A 14,819-nucleotide genomic window follows, 5' to 3' on the forward strand; every position below is an offset into this window, starting at 1 on the left:
TGCCCCTGCAGCTCCGCCTCGTCAGGCACGAGCCCTCCGGGCGTACCTGCTTGTTCCCACCACCGCCTGGTTCGTACATCCCTGCCACTCGAGTCAGACACTGTTGTGCCTGTGACCGCCAAACACAAAAGCGTTCTCGCTGTTTTGCATTTATCCTCCTATTATTTGTGTTTTCACACATAACAGAAGCCGCTTTGCCTGCCTGCGTCGTAAACTCGCCTCATTGTCTTCCAACCTTGCTGCGCAAAGCTGCTCAGATTGATTAACAACAGGGCCAACATTTCCATCAAGCAAACATCACTCTCTGCACCTGACAAATTGTGACACTGTTTGCAGAGCAACTGAATCAGAGACAAAAAGCTCCCCCTGGATGCGAGGGCGGCTGGGAAGGGGCTATCACGCAGGGAGCGGGGGCAACCGCCTGGGCAGGGCTCGGCCGCAGCAAGACCCAGGAGAGCCGCACGTTTTCTGTCACGGTCCCCAGGCTGCCGGCGGGAGCGGGCGGCAGAGCTGACTTGCCAGGGAACAGCCCTGTGAGGCAGCAGGCTGCCTCGCCAACTGGAAGGGAATCCACATCTTTCTCTTTTTCAGCCTTTGGGGAAGTTGGGCTACGATTTTCCATCCCGGCTTATTTCCTCCCCCTTTTCTTTCTCTCTTTCACACCCCTAGTCGCCTCTTTCAAGCTTTAGTGGCAGGACGAGGGGTAATGGTTTTAAACTAAAACAGGGTAGGTTTAGGCTAGATATGAGGAAGAAATTCTTTACAATGAGGGTGGTGAAACACTGAAACGGGTTGCCCAGAGAGGTAGTGGAGGCCCCATCCCTGGAAACATTCAAGACCAGGTTGGACAGGGCTCTGAGCAACCTGATCTAGTTAGCGGTGTCCCTGCTCGCTGCTGGGGGGTTGGGCTAGACGACCTCTAGGGGTCCCTTCCGACCCAAAACTTTCTATGATTTCTATGATTAAGCATGCAAAAATGACTGTTATAAAGCCTATACCTAGTGCACCCTAAGCACAACTTCCCACCCTCCCTTCCTGTCCTCATCTCCTCTTGTAATTGCCTGCGACCCACTGGAAATGCCCATCTTTGGTCAGCTGAAGGGTCCAGAAGCCTGACTGTGGCTGAAATGATCAAAACTTCTTCTCATGACCTACAGCCCCATCAAACACAAGCAGATGGGAGAAGCAGGCACGCGCCAGAGCTTCCAGACCCAACTGCAGGCCCACATCCATATCCTCCAGGAGAGTCAGCTGCAGCTTTCCTTCAGTAAGGTGCGAAGGAGAGCAAAATAGGGCCATTGGTGGAAGAAAGGCAAGGCCGTCCGGTATCCTGACACTTCATGTGCGAAAGAGGATGATCTCCAATTTTCAAGAAACAAAAGACAAGAGTAATCTCAGGCGAAGGACTGAAATGAAAGCGAACTACCTTCTTTTTCTGCTAAGTCAGGAGAGAGGCGTAACGAGCACGCGGTGAAAGCTTTCCCTGCCGCTGCCTGTGCGGCCGCTCTCCCCCAGCAAACAACGGCCCTCAGTGATTGGGAAGTGAGGAGAAACGAACCCAGCGCTGTCGCAAACCGCAGGTCAGCTCCTCTCTTCCTTCCATCTCCCTCCCAAAACTAGTCAGCGTATCTTCTGCTCCCCCGCGAGCTGCGAACGGCGAGGAGCTCCCACACCGGGGTTCAGCAGCTGCGCCTTACTCTCCTTCTGTGTTCACTTGGTACGGTTGTTCCACTTGAATGAGGTACAAAACCAGGTACCAATACGAACACCAAACTGAAAGTCTTTCTCCAAAACAAGGGAGCTGAAAGCGTAAGCAACTGTCCTATGGACAGGTTAAGGATGTTTTCAGTCCCGTCAAAGCTGATGGCAGAATGACATCCGGTTGCTTTCCTTCTGGCACTAAGGAGGCAGCAGTAAGGAGAGAAGAGCGTATTGTGCAATCCAGGGGTTAGGGAGAAAAGACCATACTGCCCAACCAAGGGATTACAGGAGGCTTTTCTTTTAAATTCCTTGTTATCTGATCTCTCACAGTTTCACCAGAAGTAAGGTGAAGATTGGGAAGAATGCAGTACTTGATCTTGAATAGGTGACTCTTGGGTGACTGCATATGAAGAAACTAAAAATATTTGTGTCATACTAAAGCTCTCTTCCAGTTACAGTCAGAGATATCTTAGCTTTGCGCCTTTCATTTAAAAAAAAATATGAAAAAGGAGCATAATTTACTCCATTAAAAAAAGAGAATTAAAAAAAGAGATCATCACATAGGAGGCTTTTCTGACACACATTCATTAAAGGGAAAGCTCACATGCAAGCTCTCTGGGTCCATCCTGCCCCAGAGAACATTTCTAAGAGTGCTTCCAGCTTGGACCTGCCCACAGGCTTGCGTGAACACGCGTAATGCTTGCCTTATGTTGTTGATGGCCGCCACATCCCCAAGAGGCGTCTGAACAGAAGCTTGCTGCGGGCTGGGAGAGCCCAGGCTGTTCCCAGAGGGAAAGGCATGCAATATCCTCTCTAGAAAGCAGAAAAGCTGTGCTCCGGCCAGCCCTCCCTTTGGAGGGCACTGAAGTCTTCCAGGCCAGACAGTCCACAGCCATCTCTGCTACAGGTTATGGTTTTTCTCCCTTTCAAATGGATTAAGGTTTAATAGACAAGGGGATGTTTTGGAAAAGACCCCAGGTCACTTGTCGGAATGCCACCGGGTTAGCAGTTTCTAAACACCACATATAACCTTGGTGAGGGGACATCTTCACTGCTGTGTTGGTCTCACTCCAGTTCATAACTACCCCAGCATCACAGCCAGCATTAGTCATCCCTCCCACTATCTGCTGAAAGAGGAGAAATGAAGAGCTGGCAAGACAGAGACCAAACAACCCAGCACTCAGTAATTTTGCTGTTCACCCTGGATCACAGCGCATTTGTCAAGCAATGACATTGCCCACATCAGACCCAAGGAAATGAAAACAAAACCTGTTTTGCCATTTGCCATCCAATTTGAATCAAGGTTTGCAAGGCCAAAAGAGGGTCCACACAGTCACCACTACGCTCCCCTCTATCCCAGCCACCATAACTGCACTCCAGCACTGTTTGTTCTGCACCAGTAGGGCTCGTCGAGCACTTTTCAGCTTTCCTTCAACACCCAAAAAAGCTGGGAAAAAAGAAAAGCTGAAAAGCTGAAGGCAGTAACTGATGCCTTCTCCTTTTTGCCACAGGTTTGCACTACCTTGACAGAAAGAAGTCCAAAAAAAGTCTCTATCTCTATATCCAACCGCACATAAAACATGGATATAATCCCTTTGCAAACCACTGCAACATAATCTACGACTGCAGAGCTTGAAAAACGCCAGTACTGCAAATATAAAGGGGAAAGCAAGCAGCTTATTGTGAGCATCTTGATAGTAAAGAATCAGAGATGCAGCACTGGGCTGTAAAGCTCACCCTAGCCTTGGAGGCAGGAAAAAACACTGTTGGAGCGAGCTCAGTGACATAAATCTAACCTTGCAGAATGTGAAGCCCAGTGTTTCTGTACTTGCATGTTCTTTGTTCCCTGTACCGTGCACTCCACAGCCCTGGGCACGTAAGCCCACACAGAGCACCGGTGCCTTGGTAGGGTGACAAAAGCAAGTTACAGAATGAAAAGGGAGAGAGAACAACTCAAAACCGAAGAAATCTAGAGACTCTATCACAGTAAAAACTGACCAGGGACAAAACAATGAAACTACCTGCTCCGAAGCCAAATGTACTGTTCTGCAAGAGAAGTAATAGCTGCAACTGTTAGCTACCGCTGTTAGCAGAGACAAACATGAAAAATAAAGAAAAGCTTAAGTTCTTCTCACTAATGGTAGACCACTCACAACCAAGCATGCCAGCTGCATGGGTACTGCTGCTAATTCCGTCTTCAATGTCATTTTAAATCAGGCTAAAACCTGGAGGTGACTATAGTGCCAGCAGCAAAGGGTCCTACGAGCACAAGCAGCTGGCAAGACGCTGGTACTGGCTATCCCTTAAGGCAATAGCAAGGGCGCTTTTGTTTCCTGTCTACACAGGTTTTTAACATGTGAATTCTCTCCGTGTCTCAACTTACAACTAACCTCAAAACGCATAACGAAACTTTATTCACATCTTTGGCATTTCACTTACTTTCACAGGAGAGTCCATTGCTCTCTAGGGCACCATCTCGAAACCAGAAATCAGGCTAACATCAGCAATAAATAACCAAGGACCTGGCCTAGCACGCACCTACACATGGCATTTCATCGCCTGCAGAGAACCTGCAGGACGCAGTGCTCGAGTCGGAATGAAACTCCATGTGTCTTCACAACAAAAGGATATACTCCTGGGATCATTCACTAATTGGATAAAAGCATAAGAACTACCCCATTACCATCCCCAGAGGAAACTCATTAGCAACCTAATGAAATAAAGTGATGACAGGAAGGTATTTTCTCATCATCTTTTAATGCTAACGGGCTTCAAAGCCATTTTGCTTCCTCACCCTCTCCTATGATGCCCAGAAACCCCATGGCACCTCTCAGAGCATCACAGGCAGTCCCCTCTCCTGCCTATTACACAGCATCAGGGAGCAGTTTCAGAGCACAGAGGGATTCTAAGATGTTCAACTCATCATCTTTGATGAATCCAAGCAATTGAAGCTTAATCCCTGCCCCACTTGGAAAATGTTGCCCAGTGGGTCAAGCTTCCTGATGAGTCATACAATCCAGAAGACATGCAACCTAGCTATTAAGGCCTTTGTTGATTGTTTTTATGAAAAGCCAAACTTGGAAACGTTTGAGGGAAATTAGAAATCTTGAAACAAATTTTACAATTTTGAAATATTTTGAAGTTAGTGAAACTACATATATTGAAGCATAGCGCTTTTCATAATCGTCTAGATTAGATACGAGAATTTCTTTTTCACCTCCTGTAAAAAGTGTCAGATCATACACCCAAACACTCGTGTATCATATAGCCCTAATCAGATATACTTTAGACCTACGTATTAACCACACGTTCCTTAGTAATGTCAAGGGAGGAATGTTTTGTATCCATTTGAAGAGGGTAACAAAAAGCAAGACAAGGTATTTGCCCACCACATTCCCGCCATTCACACCTACGTCTCTCACCACCAAACACCTTCCTGCAAGTTCCTGGACATTCAAAAAGAGCCCACATTTCTCCCCCAAAGACTTTTACACCCAGCCAGACAGCCAAAGACATGGAGATTATTTCTCTCTGCAATGCATCTATAGCCTAGCTGAGGCTATAGGGCAGCCAGCAGCACCATTCCTCCGTACCAGTAAACTCATTACTGATGGCATACACCTTATCAGCAGCCTGAGAGAGAGAACAGCACCCTACATCTTCTCGTATCTCATCTTCAGCCACAAAAGTACATAGGAGGAGCAATGACGTGTTAAGGTAGCATGCCTCAGCCCTAAGTACAGTTAGACACTTCTGTTCTCTCTGACCACGTGGCCATTTGTCTGCGACAACAGCGATTAGCGTTAGGTAGTCTGTAGGTCCAGCGAGCTGGAAAACTTACCTAGGTAGAATTTGAAGCCATAACCCCTCAAAAAAGAGTGGACGGACCAGATGATAAAATAGCATTTTCCCGTGAAGAACTCTACATTTTGAAGTTAGCTAAGCTTTCAAACAGCTGTTAAACGGAAGGGGATACTGGCAGTGCCATTCAGAGCTGCATTTGACAGCAAAACCAGGACTGAAAGGCTCAGTATCTCATTACCGAGCCTTTTCGTAGCGTGTTTCAAATGACCAAGCTTCCTCAAAAACGCAGTATAGAAAGCACTGGGGAAACACCACGCTCAGTCCCAGAGCACGGGCAGGCTCAGCCCCGCACCAGCTCCCTTGGCCAAGAGTGCAGTAGTTGGCAATCATTCGTTCCTCGAAGCAGTGAACAAAACTCTCCTTTCCCCCGCGGCCCCTTGCCTACCTTCGTGCTGAGCCATTCCAGTCAGGTCTTTCGAGGGGCCGAGATGTTTGGAAGAGCCACTCGGTGCCCTGGGGCAGCCTCAGGTTACCACGGCTCTTTAAAAACCAGCTCTCCCGTTGGCTCAATGCACAAATTATGCAGAGGCATAACTTGGTTATATTGTCCTCTAAACAAAATCATATGCTAATATTCATGCACAGCTGCGCTCTGCCTCTCCCTCAGCTTTCAGGTTTTCTCCGAAAGTTACAGTTTCGATTTTCGTCTGTTCCCCTCTCCTTGAAACCCGGAGAAGAGGCCTTGCTCTTAAAGCTAGGGCTGAGGATTCGTTTCCACTTTGTCATACAGGCTCCATCTGCCCTCTGAAATCAGTCACTTTATCTTCTTTTGTCTCTGTTTCTCAAGGAGGATCTACAAAGCATCAGGTCCTACATAGCCTGCGTTATGTAGATATTATCACTTACAGATTACAGCCTTACAGGCAGAAAAAGCTGAGACAAAGTATAATGGACAAGTATTAGACATTTTGTTTCATGTTAAAAAACAGTCTCTATTCCTTGACACTAAACGGTCTCCTACTCCATCATTCGTGGGTCTCCTCTGCAGACCAAGATAGGAGGCTGAGGTCTTTTGTAACTGAGAAGCAATTCTAGTGGAATTTAAGACAAAAAACCCCACTTTCATTCCTAACCACAGTCACCCCAAGCCCAGTGTTATCTTCAGAGGAGGAGTCCACAGTCAGGACCAGGAAGGCTGTGCGGGATCATGGCCAACCGGTGGCACAAGGCAGCCAGCACAGACAGACAAGCTGGTGCTGGTGTGAGGGCCCCATGCATCTTAATCTTCACCAACGAAACCCTCCCTGAATTCATTTTTAGGCAAAACGCACAGAGAGGTTTCCAGAAAGGCAAACAAAAAGCCTCTGTGAGCTGGCCGAGATGCTGCCAACTTCCCCGCTGGCAGCACGAAGTGGGTTGCCTGTGCAGGAGTGATGGCCTCACCACCAGCCCAGCAGCCAGAGAGACAGGGTTACAGGAGAACTCAGGGGCTGGCACAACGTGGGCACCGGGGAAGCAGTTATACCCACAGGCCAGCACGTCCCCACAGAGCGAAGCAGCGAAAGGGAAATAAGTGCAGTACAGACAGAAATGAGAAGTGAAGCCAGAGAGACCTGGTGGCTTTGAATGGGCCTGCAAACCTTGGACTCAGCTCTTGGCACAGCACTTTCTGCCATACCCAAGGCCTTCAACAACGAGCAAACACATTTATATTTTATATGCATAAATATGTATTCCCTCCAAAGAAAGGACAGTTAAATACAGGGAGAAAAACCACACACTGGAATTCGCAACATATTGACATCCCTTCATCTTACGTTCCTGGGCATTTACACAGAGCATGCACTGAGCCTCCTGAACACACAGCCCACCCTGGTACACCTTCCTCAGCCCACACAAAGTCTGGTAATTATTTAGTAGAAAGTACAGATTGTTTGCCCCATGAGGCTGCAACCTGCAAAAGACAGAGCAGAGTCCTCCACGCCCATGTTCTGTCAGACACCCTCCTTCACTCTGAAGCTGCTCACCGTGGTGTCATCTCACCCATACACAGCCATCAAATACCCAACACTAACCCACACAGAGACTCCTGTAGGCTCTGTGCACACACACACACACAGTCTTTTCTTAATGTGCTCTGACATCTTTTTTTCCATATACGCCCAGTCCCACACAGCTTTTCTCTGCTAAGAGTGACAAATGGTCAAATCATTCGAAAACTACAGGGTGGGGGAGGGCAAAGCTCAAGCATCAGGAGCATGCAGGTGAACAGTATAATTGAGTTAATGCATCACTCCCACATACAAAGATATTTTAAAAAATGACACAACAACTTTGTAGAGAGCGAGACACAAAAACGAGCTCCAACTTTCCACATCCGTTTTATTCCAAGGCAAAGTTCTTCATCGTCAGTTCTGTAACTGGAAGAGGTTGCCACAAAGCTGTGAGCCTCCCTTGCCTGGTTATTTGCTGCCGCTTCTTCCCCTCTCCCTCTTTCCCTCAAGATCTGAGAAATCCTTTGGCTGATGGTCAGTGTTTCATGCTTTACTGATAAAGAAGGAGGAAGAGCACAGAGGACTGCTGCACGCACGCGTTGCCTTCCCAAAACCTTGGCCAAGTTGCCAAATAAACACCAAACCTGTCAAAAGCCTGGTGAAGCTTCAAGCAGATCATTTTGTCAGCCCTGTGACTGACCCAGGTGAGGGGAGCTGACTACCTGCTAATTTATTCCAAAAGAGTAGCCAGAACAAAAGCGTTTTTCCACCCCACCAAAGTTACATGGCATCCGATTCAGCACTTATTGCCCGATGAAGTTTTCCACCTGCGACAGTCCCAGGGCAATCTGAGTCTACAGGTCTGTGCCTGTGCTACACAACATCACTATCACGCGCTCGTAGAGGCTCCCGCTTTCAAGTCACTGGTGCATTTATATCTCCTTCTGAGCATGTCTGTATTCCATCGCAGCTCACACGCAGCTTTACCCAGAGTTATCATTCACAAAGCCTCTCCTGTACAGTGCCGCAAACCTCAGATACAGAAGGGAGAACAGAAGACACGCTCTAAATTCAAATTCACTTTGTGTGACCCGGGGACACTGATGGCCAGACTTGCAGCCACAGCTCAAAGTCAGGACGGAACTTGAAATGTCAACCTGCTTTTCCCATGGTGTCAGTCTCGTTTCTGAACTATCCTAGCCTTTTTCTACATTTTGCTCCAACACAGAATTTCCACCTCAAAGCTTCGTAAGTGAAAGAGCTTCACAACGGCCCTTTTGTGTACCAAAAACGTCCAGTGGTATGCTTTGGAGGAAAAAGATAAAATGGTGATAGATGTTTTGGGTGACAGAGTAAACTGAGTCACTGTTATGTGAGTGGGTGGCAACACCTCTGTACAGTACATACCCAAAACTCTGACAAAGACAGTTGTAAGCAGATCTTACGAGATTAGCCTGGGGAGAGAGAATTATTTTCTTGACATTTGGTAGGAGACAAAAATTCATCCATCATCTTCATGCAGAACAGCCTCGCTCATTTATAAAAATAGGATGTATTAAGATTCAAGGAAACTGAAGTAAAAGAAATCAGCACAATGAAAAGATCAAAGGCTTGCGTTGGGTGTTTTTATTTTTACAAATGTCATTCAGCTTTAATTATTTATTGTGCTTCACAGTACACTAGTAAATGCTGTCATATTTCATGAAATAATTAAGTCTTAGTAATAGGAGACACCTCTAACATCCTGTCTCTATTTAATATTTACTGAGAAGTGATGTGCAGCTTATGATGATTATCATGTCTGTAAACAAATGAAGTAAAAAATGAGGATGTTTCCTACCCTTACATTTCTATTTTGGTCTAAGCCCCGTCTGCAGTCCCAGGTACTACATTGCTCATCACCCGTGACAAGGCACGTGTAACTGGGGATTTCCCAGGATTGCTCTGCCACGACTGTTTCCCCTTCAAAGGCAGCAACAAAACCCACTATAAACTATAACTCCAGCTACTTCTTGCCACAACAGACAAGCAGTGCTTGCTGCTGGTGAGGAAGGAGAGGCCAGCTTGACTCCTGGCTTCTGCTTGCGGAGGAAGGATCAGGAAAGCACACGAGGCACGTCCCAAACAGATTCTTTCATCAAGTCAGAGAGAAACATCAGCCAAGGAAGCTCCAGCCGCCCGTTTTTGACAGCGGCATTTCCGAGTGGAACGGGACAGCCAACAGACCCGGTGAGTTCAGAAAACCACCGCCTGCAGACACTTCCATGGCCGCAAGCGAAACGCGTGGTTCCCCGCTCGGGCAAGGCACCTCAGCCAAGGACCACGCGCGATAACCAAGCCGCCAGCCCGCTGCCCGCCAGCGGCACACGGCTCAGAGACGGTTCCCGATGGCCCCGCTTTTGGACAACCCCGAGCCATGTGCAGGCAACAATCCTAAAGCCTGCTGCCCACTGCACCGGGCGGGGTTCCTCCACTTGGTCAAAATGAAATTGCATTTCTCCAGACAAACTATTCCCTAGCAACAAGTGTTTGCGAAACGCCACTTGAGCTCTCACAAGAGGGCCACTGAAAGTTACAACTTCATTCTTCTTTCCAATGCCGCTTATCAAGATTCCCTGGATTTACAAATAATCATTAATTAAGAAATTAAAAGCCATTTGCAGCATTGATGGGTTTGGTTGGTTTGCTTTTTGACTTGTGTTGGTTATTTTGGGGTTTGGGGGTTTATTCTTTGTTGGGTTTTTTTGGGGTGGGGGGTTGTTTGTTGTTTGGGATTTTTTTACCTTTTACTATCTCCCCAAGCTTAAACAATTAAATGACAAGACCACATTTCAGATAAGCTTTTAGAGCTATAAACACCTGCAGGGAACGTGCCAGAGAATGCTTTATTTCCAAGGTTTTCTCCAGCCATAGCTTTTTATTGTGGAAATACTCTTATTGAGCATCTCTTTGGTATAATCTGAATTTCTCTTTATTTCAAGAATTACTCTGGGATCTCTACTTTAGCTAAAAGAGACCATGAGGTTCCTCACAGAACCTTGCAGTGAAAAAATAACAAAAGTTAAAAGGACAGAAAAATTTACCTACTAGGTTTGTGTCACGATGCCTTGTAAATATTCTGCTGGGTCTGGTAAGGGGTAAATACTACTCCAAGAACCAATCTGCAGTGTGCATTTAATTCAATTTTTTTTTTTTTTTTTTTCATTTGCCAGTTTCTTCAGTGGGGCAAGAAATTGAACTTCTGGTTCCATCAGTTAATTAAAAAAAACATTTTTCATTTTGTGAGCCCATAGTTAAGCAGAAAAGACAAAATGTCTTTAAGATACTTCATTCTGTATTTGTAGAGTAAAAAATTAGCCCTAGAAATTACTGCTTAGCTGTTGGCATTCTGATGTTAGCACCTAGCTATGAAGCCGGTTGGCTTTATGTTGGTGCATGAGGCTGAAAAGGGAGAGCGTTTCTCCGAGCTTTCATTCAGTCCACCCAGGGAGCAGCTCTGCGAGAGACCCCTCGTCAAGGGACGGCCACTGCTGCCTGCAGATAGCCTCTCCCCTCCCTCGCTAGCCCTGCACCGCTGGCCGCACCAGCAGCGCCCAGCAGCTGGACCAGCAGCGCCCAGCAGCACCCGCTATGACATCAGGCAGGGCAGGCGCCCCGTCTGCAAATTAAGATCCACTTAAGGGACGCGTGTTGGCAGCGCACGCACACCAGCAGCAGACACACTTTAAGCCCATTAGCCGTGCTTGCGCGTGAGCTAAGTGGCCTATCCCCACTGTGTACGTACACATCATCACGGCGCATTACGAGAGAGAAAACAGCAAGCAAACATCTACCCTCCACGGAGCGACAAGGTTTCGGTGCCGATAACGAGCAGCAAGTGGCAGATGCAAGGTGGGTATGGCAGGGAACATGGTGAGGGCAAGGGAGCTGAGCCACACCTGTGTCATTTAAAGCAAGTTTTTTCTCCTGATGGTTCTCCATGGGGGAGAAACAAGCCTACATTGGTATTTATTACACAAAATCGTTACGTATTTAATACAGCAGCATCTGCGTTGTGAGCCACTGGCCGCACCAGTACAGAACACTGTTTTCTGAACGACGTTACTCATGGTTTTGGCACAATTCTAGAGAAACTAACAAGTTATTAGTATGCAACACCTATCTCATTAGCTAAATAGATCTGCATTGCAATGAAAGCAGCTGCTGTTTAGCAACAAAAAAAAAAAGGGGGGAGGGAAAAAGCTAATGCTTTAAGTCAGAGTCAGGTAAACCATAGTTTCATAATAGGGAATGATTAACATAAAATGGGTACAGGAAATAGTCTTCTTCCTTTTTTTCCCTTGTGACAATACCTTGACCTCTCTTTCCGCCACCCATGTCATTCTTTCAGTTGCTACCAACAGATTTTTTTACATGCTTTTTCATGAATCTTTATTATTTTAAAGAAGTTCCAACTGTTTTTTTTTCCTCCCCTGCATGTATAAATACAGATATATGGGTGTATGTCAATGTAATGCACCTGCACAGAAAAGCCTGAATGGAGCTGTTTGAAAGTCTGTATGAAGCCTTGAATAATTTGTATTGCACCAGGGAATAAGGGAGTCCAAGTGCCAACATAAATAGATTTTCCTGTGTATATTATAGTCATTTACATTTACGAATGTATTTCAGCACCATAATTTACTGAAAGAAATGGTATCAACTGAAGGAGCCTGGGGGGCGCGGAGAGCTCAGTCGAGGCCCTTTGTGACAATTTTCTACTCTTCCATCTACTCAGACTGTTCTTGTTATGGATAAACGAGAGAGTGCACATTATTTGTAGGAAACCTGCTTCAAAAGAAGAAAAGGTGTGAAAATCCAAGGATGCAAAGAAAATGCGCTTTCTCGCACATATCCCAAGTCAAGTAGCATAAGTAACACGCATCAAGAGATACTTAGGAAAAGGCTTTTATATCTGAGGTTCAGGACTTGTACGCTTGCCTAGATGGATGAAAGGAAAGGCAGGAGGGAGAAAAAAAATCCTGCATTTCCTCCTTCATAACAAGCATTTGTTATGAAATTATCTACTATGCAGAAAACTTCAAGAATACTGATGTCTTTAACATACTTCTAGGACATCATAGACAGATCTTAATATCTACACACACACCCTCTCAAAGAAAGGGGGAAGATGCCAAAGTTAATGAAATAAGGACGGAAATGTAGAGCCTGAGCAAAGCACCTCCAAGATTTCATGCAAACCCTGTGTGCCTTCTGTACCAAGAGCAGGCACTTTAGCAAACCTGCCTCGTTAGCAGCTGCTTCGGCAGCCCACCTGCAGAACCTGCCTGTATCTGCAGCAGACAGCGTGCCCCTAAATGGCAGGAGGTAGCAGAGCTGTCAGGGTAGATCTGCAAAAGGACCGAGAGATGACCGACGTGCTGCTCTTTGGGTGTCCAGTAAGTTTTCCTCTTCACGCCACTCACCTTCTTGAGTCTAGCATGGGTCACCCCAAACTTCACACTCACCAGTGAAACCACCAGCCCTTCTGGGGAAGCCTCTCTGAATGCAGGAGGCATTACATAAAACTTCAGCTATGAAGAGTGTTTAATTACATCATTTTTAAGCCCTACCACACGCAGAGGCTCAAACCATTACTAAGCTATTTTGGATGTAAATTGACAGCACGCTAAAAAGAAGTGTCTCCACGTTAGGGGCGACTCTTCAGCTGATTCACCTCGAGCTAGAGGCACCCCATCCTTGCAGAGACACAATAAGCAGCAGCCCCGTGCTTTCTGTCCCCCCAGCTCAGCGGGCTCAGCCCTGAGCACACCAGCATACCGGTTACTGGTTACCAGTGGCGTGCCGCCCCCGCCGGGGCTTTGCAGCCAGCATTAGGCAAGACTCAAGAACTTTTTGGCACGAAGCTTCTCGGCCAGTGACGGCTTTCGGCAGCTGGTGACCGTTAACAGACCTTCAGCGGTACCAGGGGAGCGGACCGACCCCACCGCCAGCCCCTGCCTGCAGGTCCATTCGCAGGAGGAAGAAACCCACTTACTTGGCACCAGAGATACGGCATCAAGGGACCGGCTGTGAAAGTCCCAGACCCCAGTTTTGCCAGCGCGGGGCCCTGCGTTGGCCACGGCCCATCGGTGGTACCCCAGCGGCTGCCCACCGCCCACCGGGGGCACCCCAGCGGCTGCCCACCGCCCTCGGCCACCGCAGCCCCCCGAGCCTTAGGCAAGGGCTGTCAGCACGGGTGGGGAGCGAGACCCGCGCTCCGCGACACCCCACGCAGGGAAACCCCTCGGGGGAGCGGCCATGCCTCCAGAAACGTTTTTTCCGCTCCCCGCAGCCGGCGTTTGGAGGCGCCGGGGACGCGGCCGGCCGTGCTTTGGTTGGAAAGGGCGAAGAGCGCAGACGGAGCTGCTCCCCCGGCAGCCGGGCGAGACCCCCGACTCTGCCCCCCGGTTAACTCCGGAGCTGAGCCACGCACGCCGCCCCCCTACCCACCGCCGCGGAGGAGCACCGCAAACCCGACGGCAGGTCGCCGATCCGGGGGGGCTGGGGTGTCTTTTAGGCTTCGGGATGCAGAAAAATCCCGGCCAGACTCCGGGGCGCTGGCCTCACGCCGCTGCCGCCTCCCACCCGCCGGCACCCCGCGCCGGAGAGATGCCCCCGGGGGGGCACCGAGGGCGGCCGGAGCCCGCCCCGCCGGCACCCACCTGTAGGACACCTGCTTCCTAAAGGTGAGGCTCCGCAGCTTCTCCTCCAGCGACTCCTCCGCCGCCGACTCCTCCGGGACCCCGGCGGCTCCCGCCGCCTCCCCGCCACCCTCGGCCCCCCGACAGCCGCCGCCAGCCGCCCCCGTCTCCTCCCCGCCGGCTGCGGCGGGGGGGTTCATTGCGGCGGGGCGGAGGGGCCGCGGAGGAGGAGGTGGGGGGGGCAGGCGGGGGGCGGCCGGCGGCTGCAGGCGCTGTGGGGGGGCGGGGGGGGCGGCGGCCGGGGGGGGTCGGCAGCTCCCGGGGCCGCGGGTCGCGCTGCCAGCCAGGGCGGCCGCGCAGCATCCATCGGCGGCCGCACTGCAGCGGGGCATTGTGGGAAACTCCCCGGCCGCCCCCCGCCCCGCCCCGCCGCCCGCCCGCCAATCGCCGCGCCGCGCCCGCCGCCGCGCCCACCCCCCCCCGCCACGCCCCCCGCCCCGGTGCGGGGTCAGGCTGCGGGGACCCAGCCGCTCCCCCCCCCCCCCCACCGACCCCCGGCCCCCCGCGCCCCGGGGACGGGCTCTCGGCGAAACGAACTGTGCAGCAGCTGGGGCTCCGGGGGGGACGAGCATTTAGC

At 49.5% G+C, this 14,819-nt stretch overlaps 1 protein-coding gene across 4 annotated transcripts in view; it reads right to left on the reverse strand.

The window, feature by feature from the left end:
- DGKI (diacylglycerol kinase iota) overlaps nt 1-14,574 on the reverse strand; it is a 224,589-nt gene extending 210,015 nt beyond the window's left edge. For 3 of the 4 annotated variants that reach the window (XM_075428819.1, XM_075428817.1, XM_075428818.1), the window contains exon 1: nt 14,204-14,426. In XM_075428819.1, the coding sequence (XP_075284934.1) occupies nt 14,204-14,382 (179 nt within the window). In that variant the 5' untranslated portion in view covers nt 14,383-14,426. Of the gene's footprint in view, nt 1-14,203 lie in introns of all 4 variants that reach the window. The other variant, XM_075428816.1, reaches the window with a different exon arrangement.
- Between the last annotated feature and the right edge of the window lie 245 nt (nt 14,575-14,819).

This window comes from Opisthocomus hoazin, chromosome 8, assembly GCF_030867145.1.
Source record: "Opisthocomus hoazin isolate bOpiHoa1 chromosome 8, bOpiHoa1.hap1, whole genome shotgun sequence".
Classification (NCBI taxonomy): Eukaryota; Metazoa; Chordata; class Aves; order Opisthocomiformes; family Opisthocomidae; genus Opisthocomus; species Opisthocomus hoazin.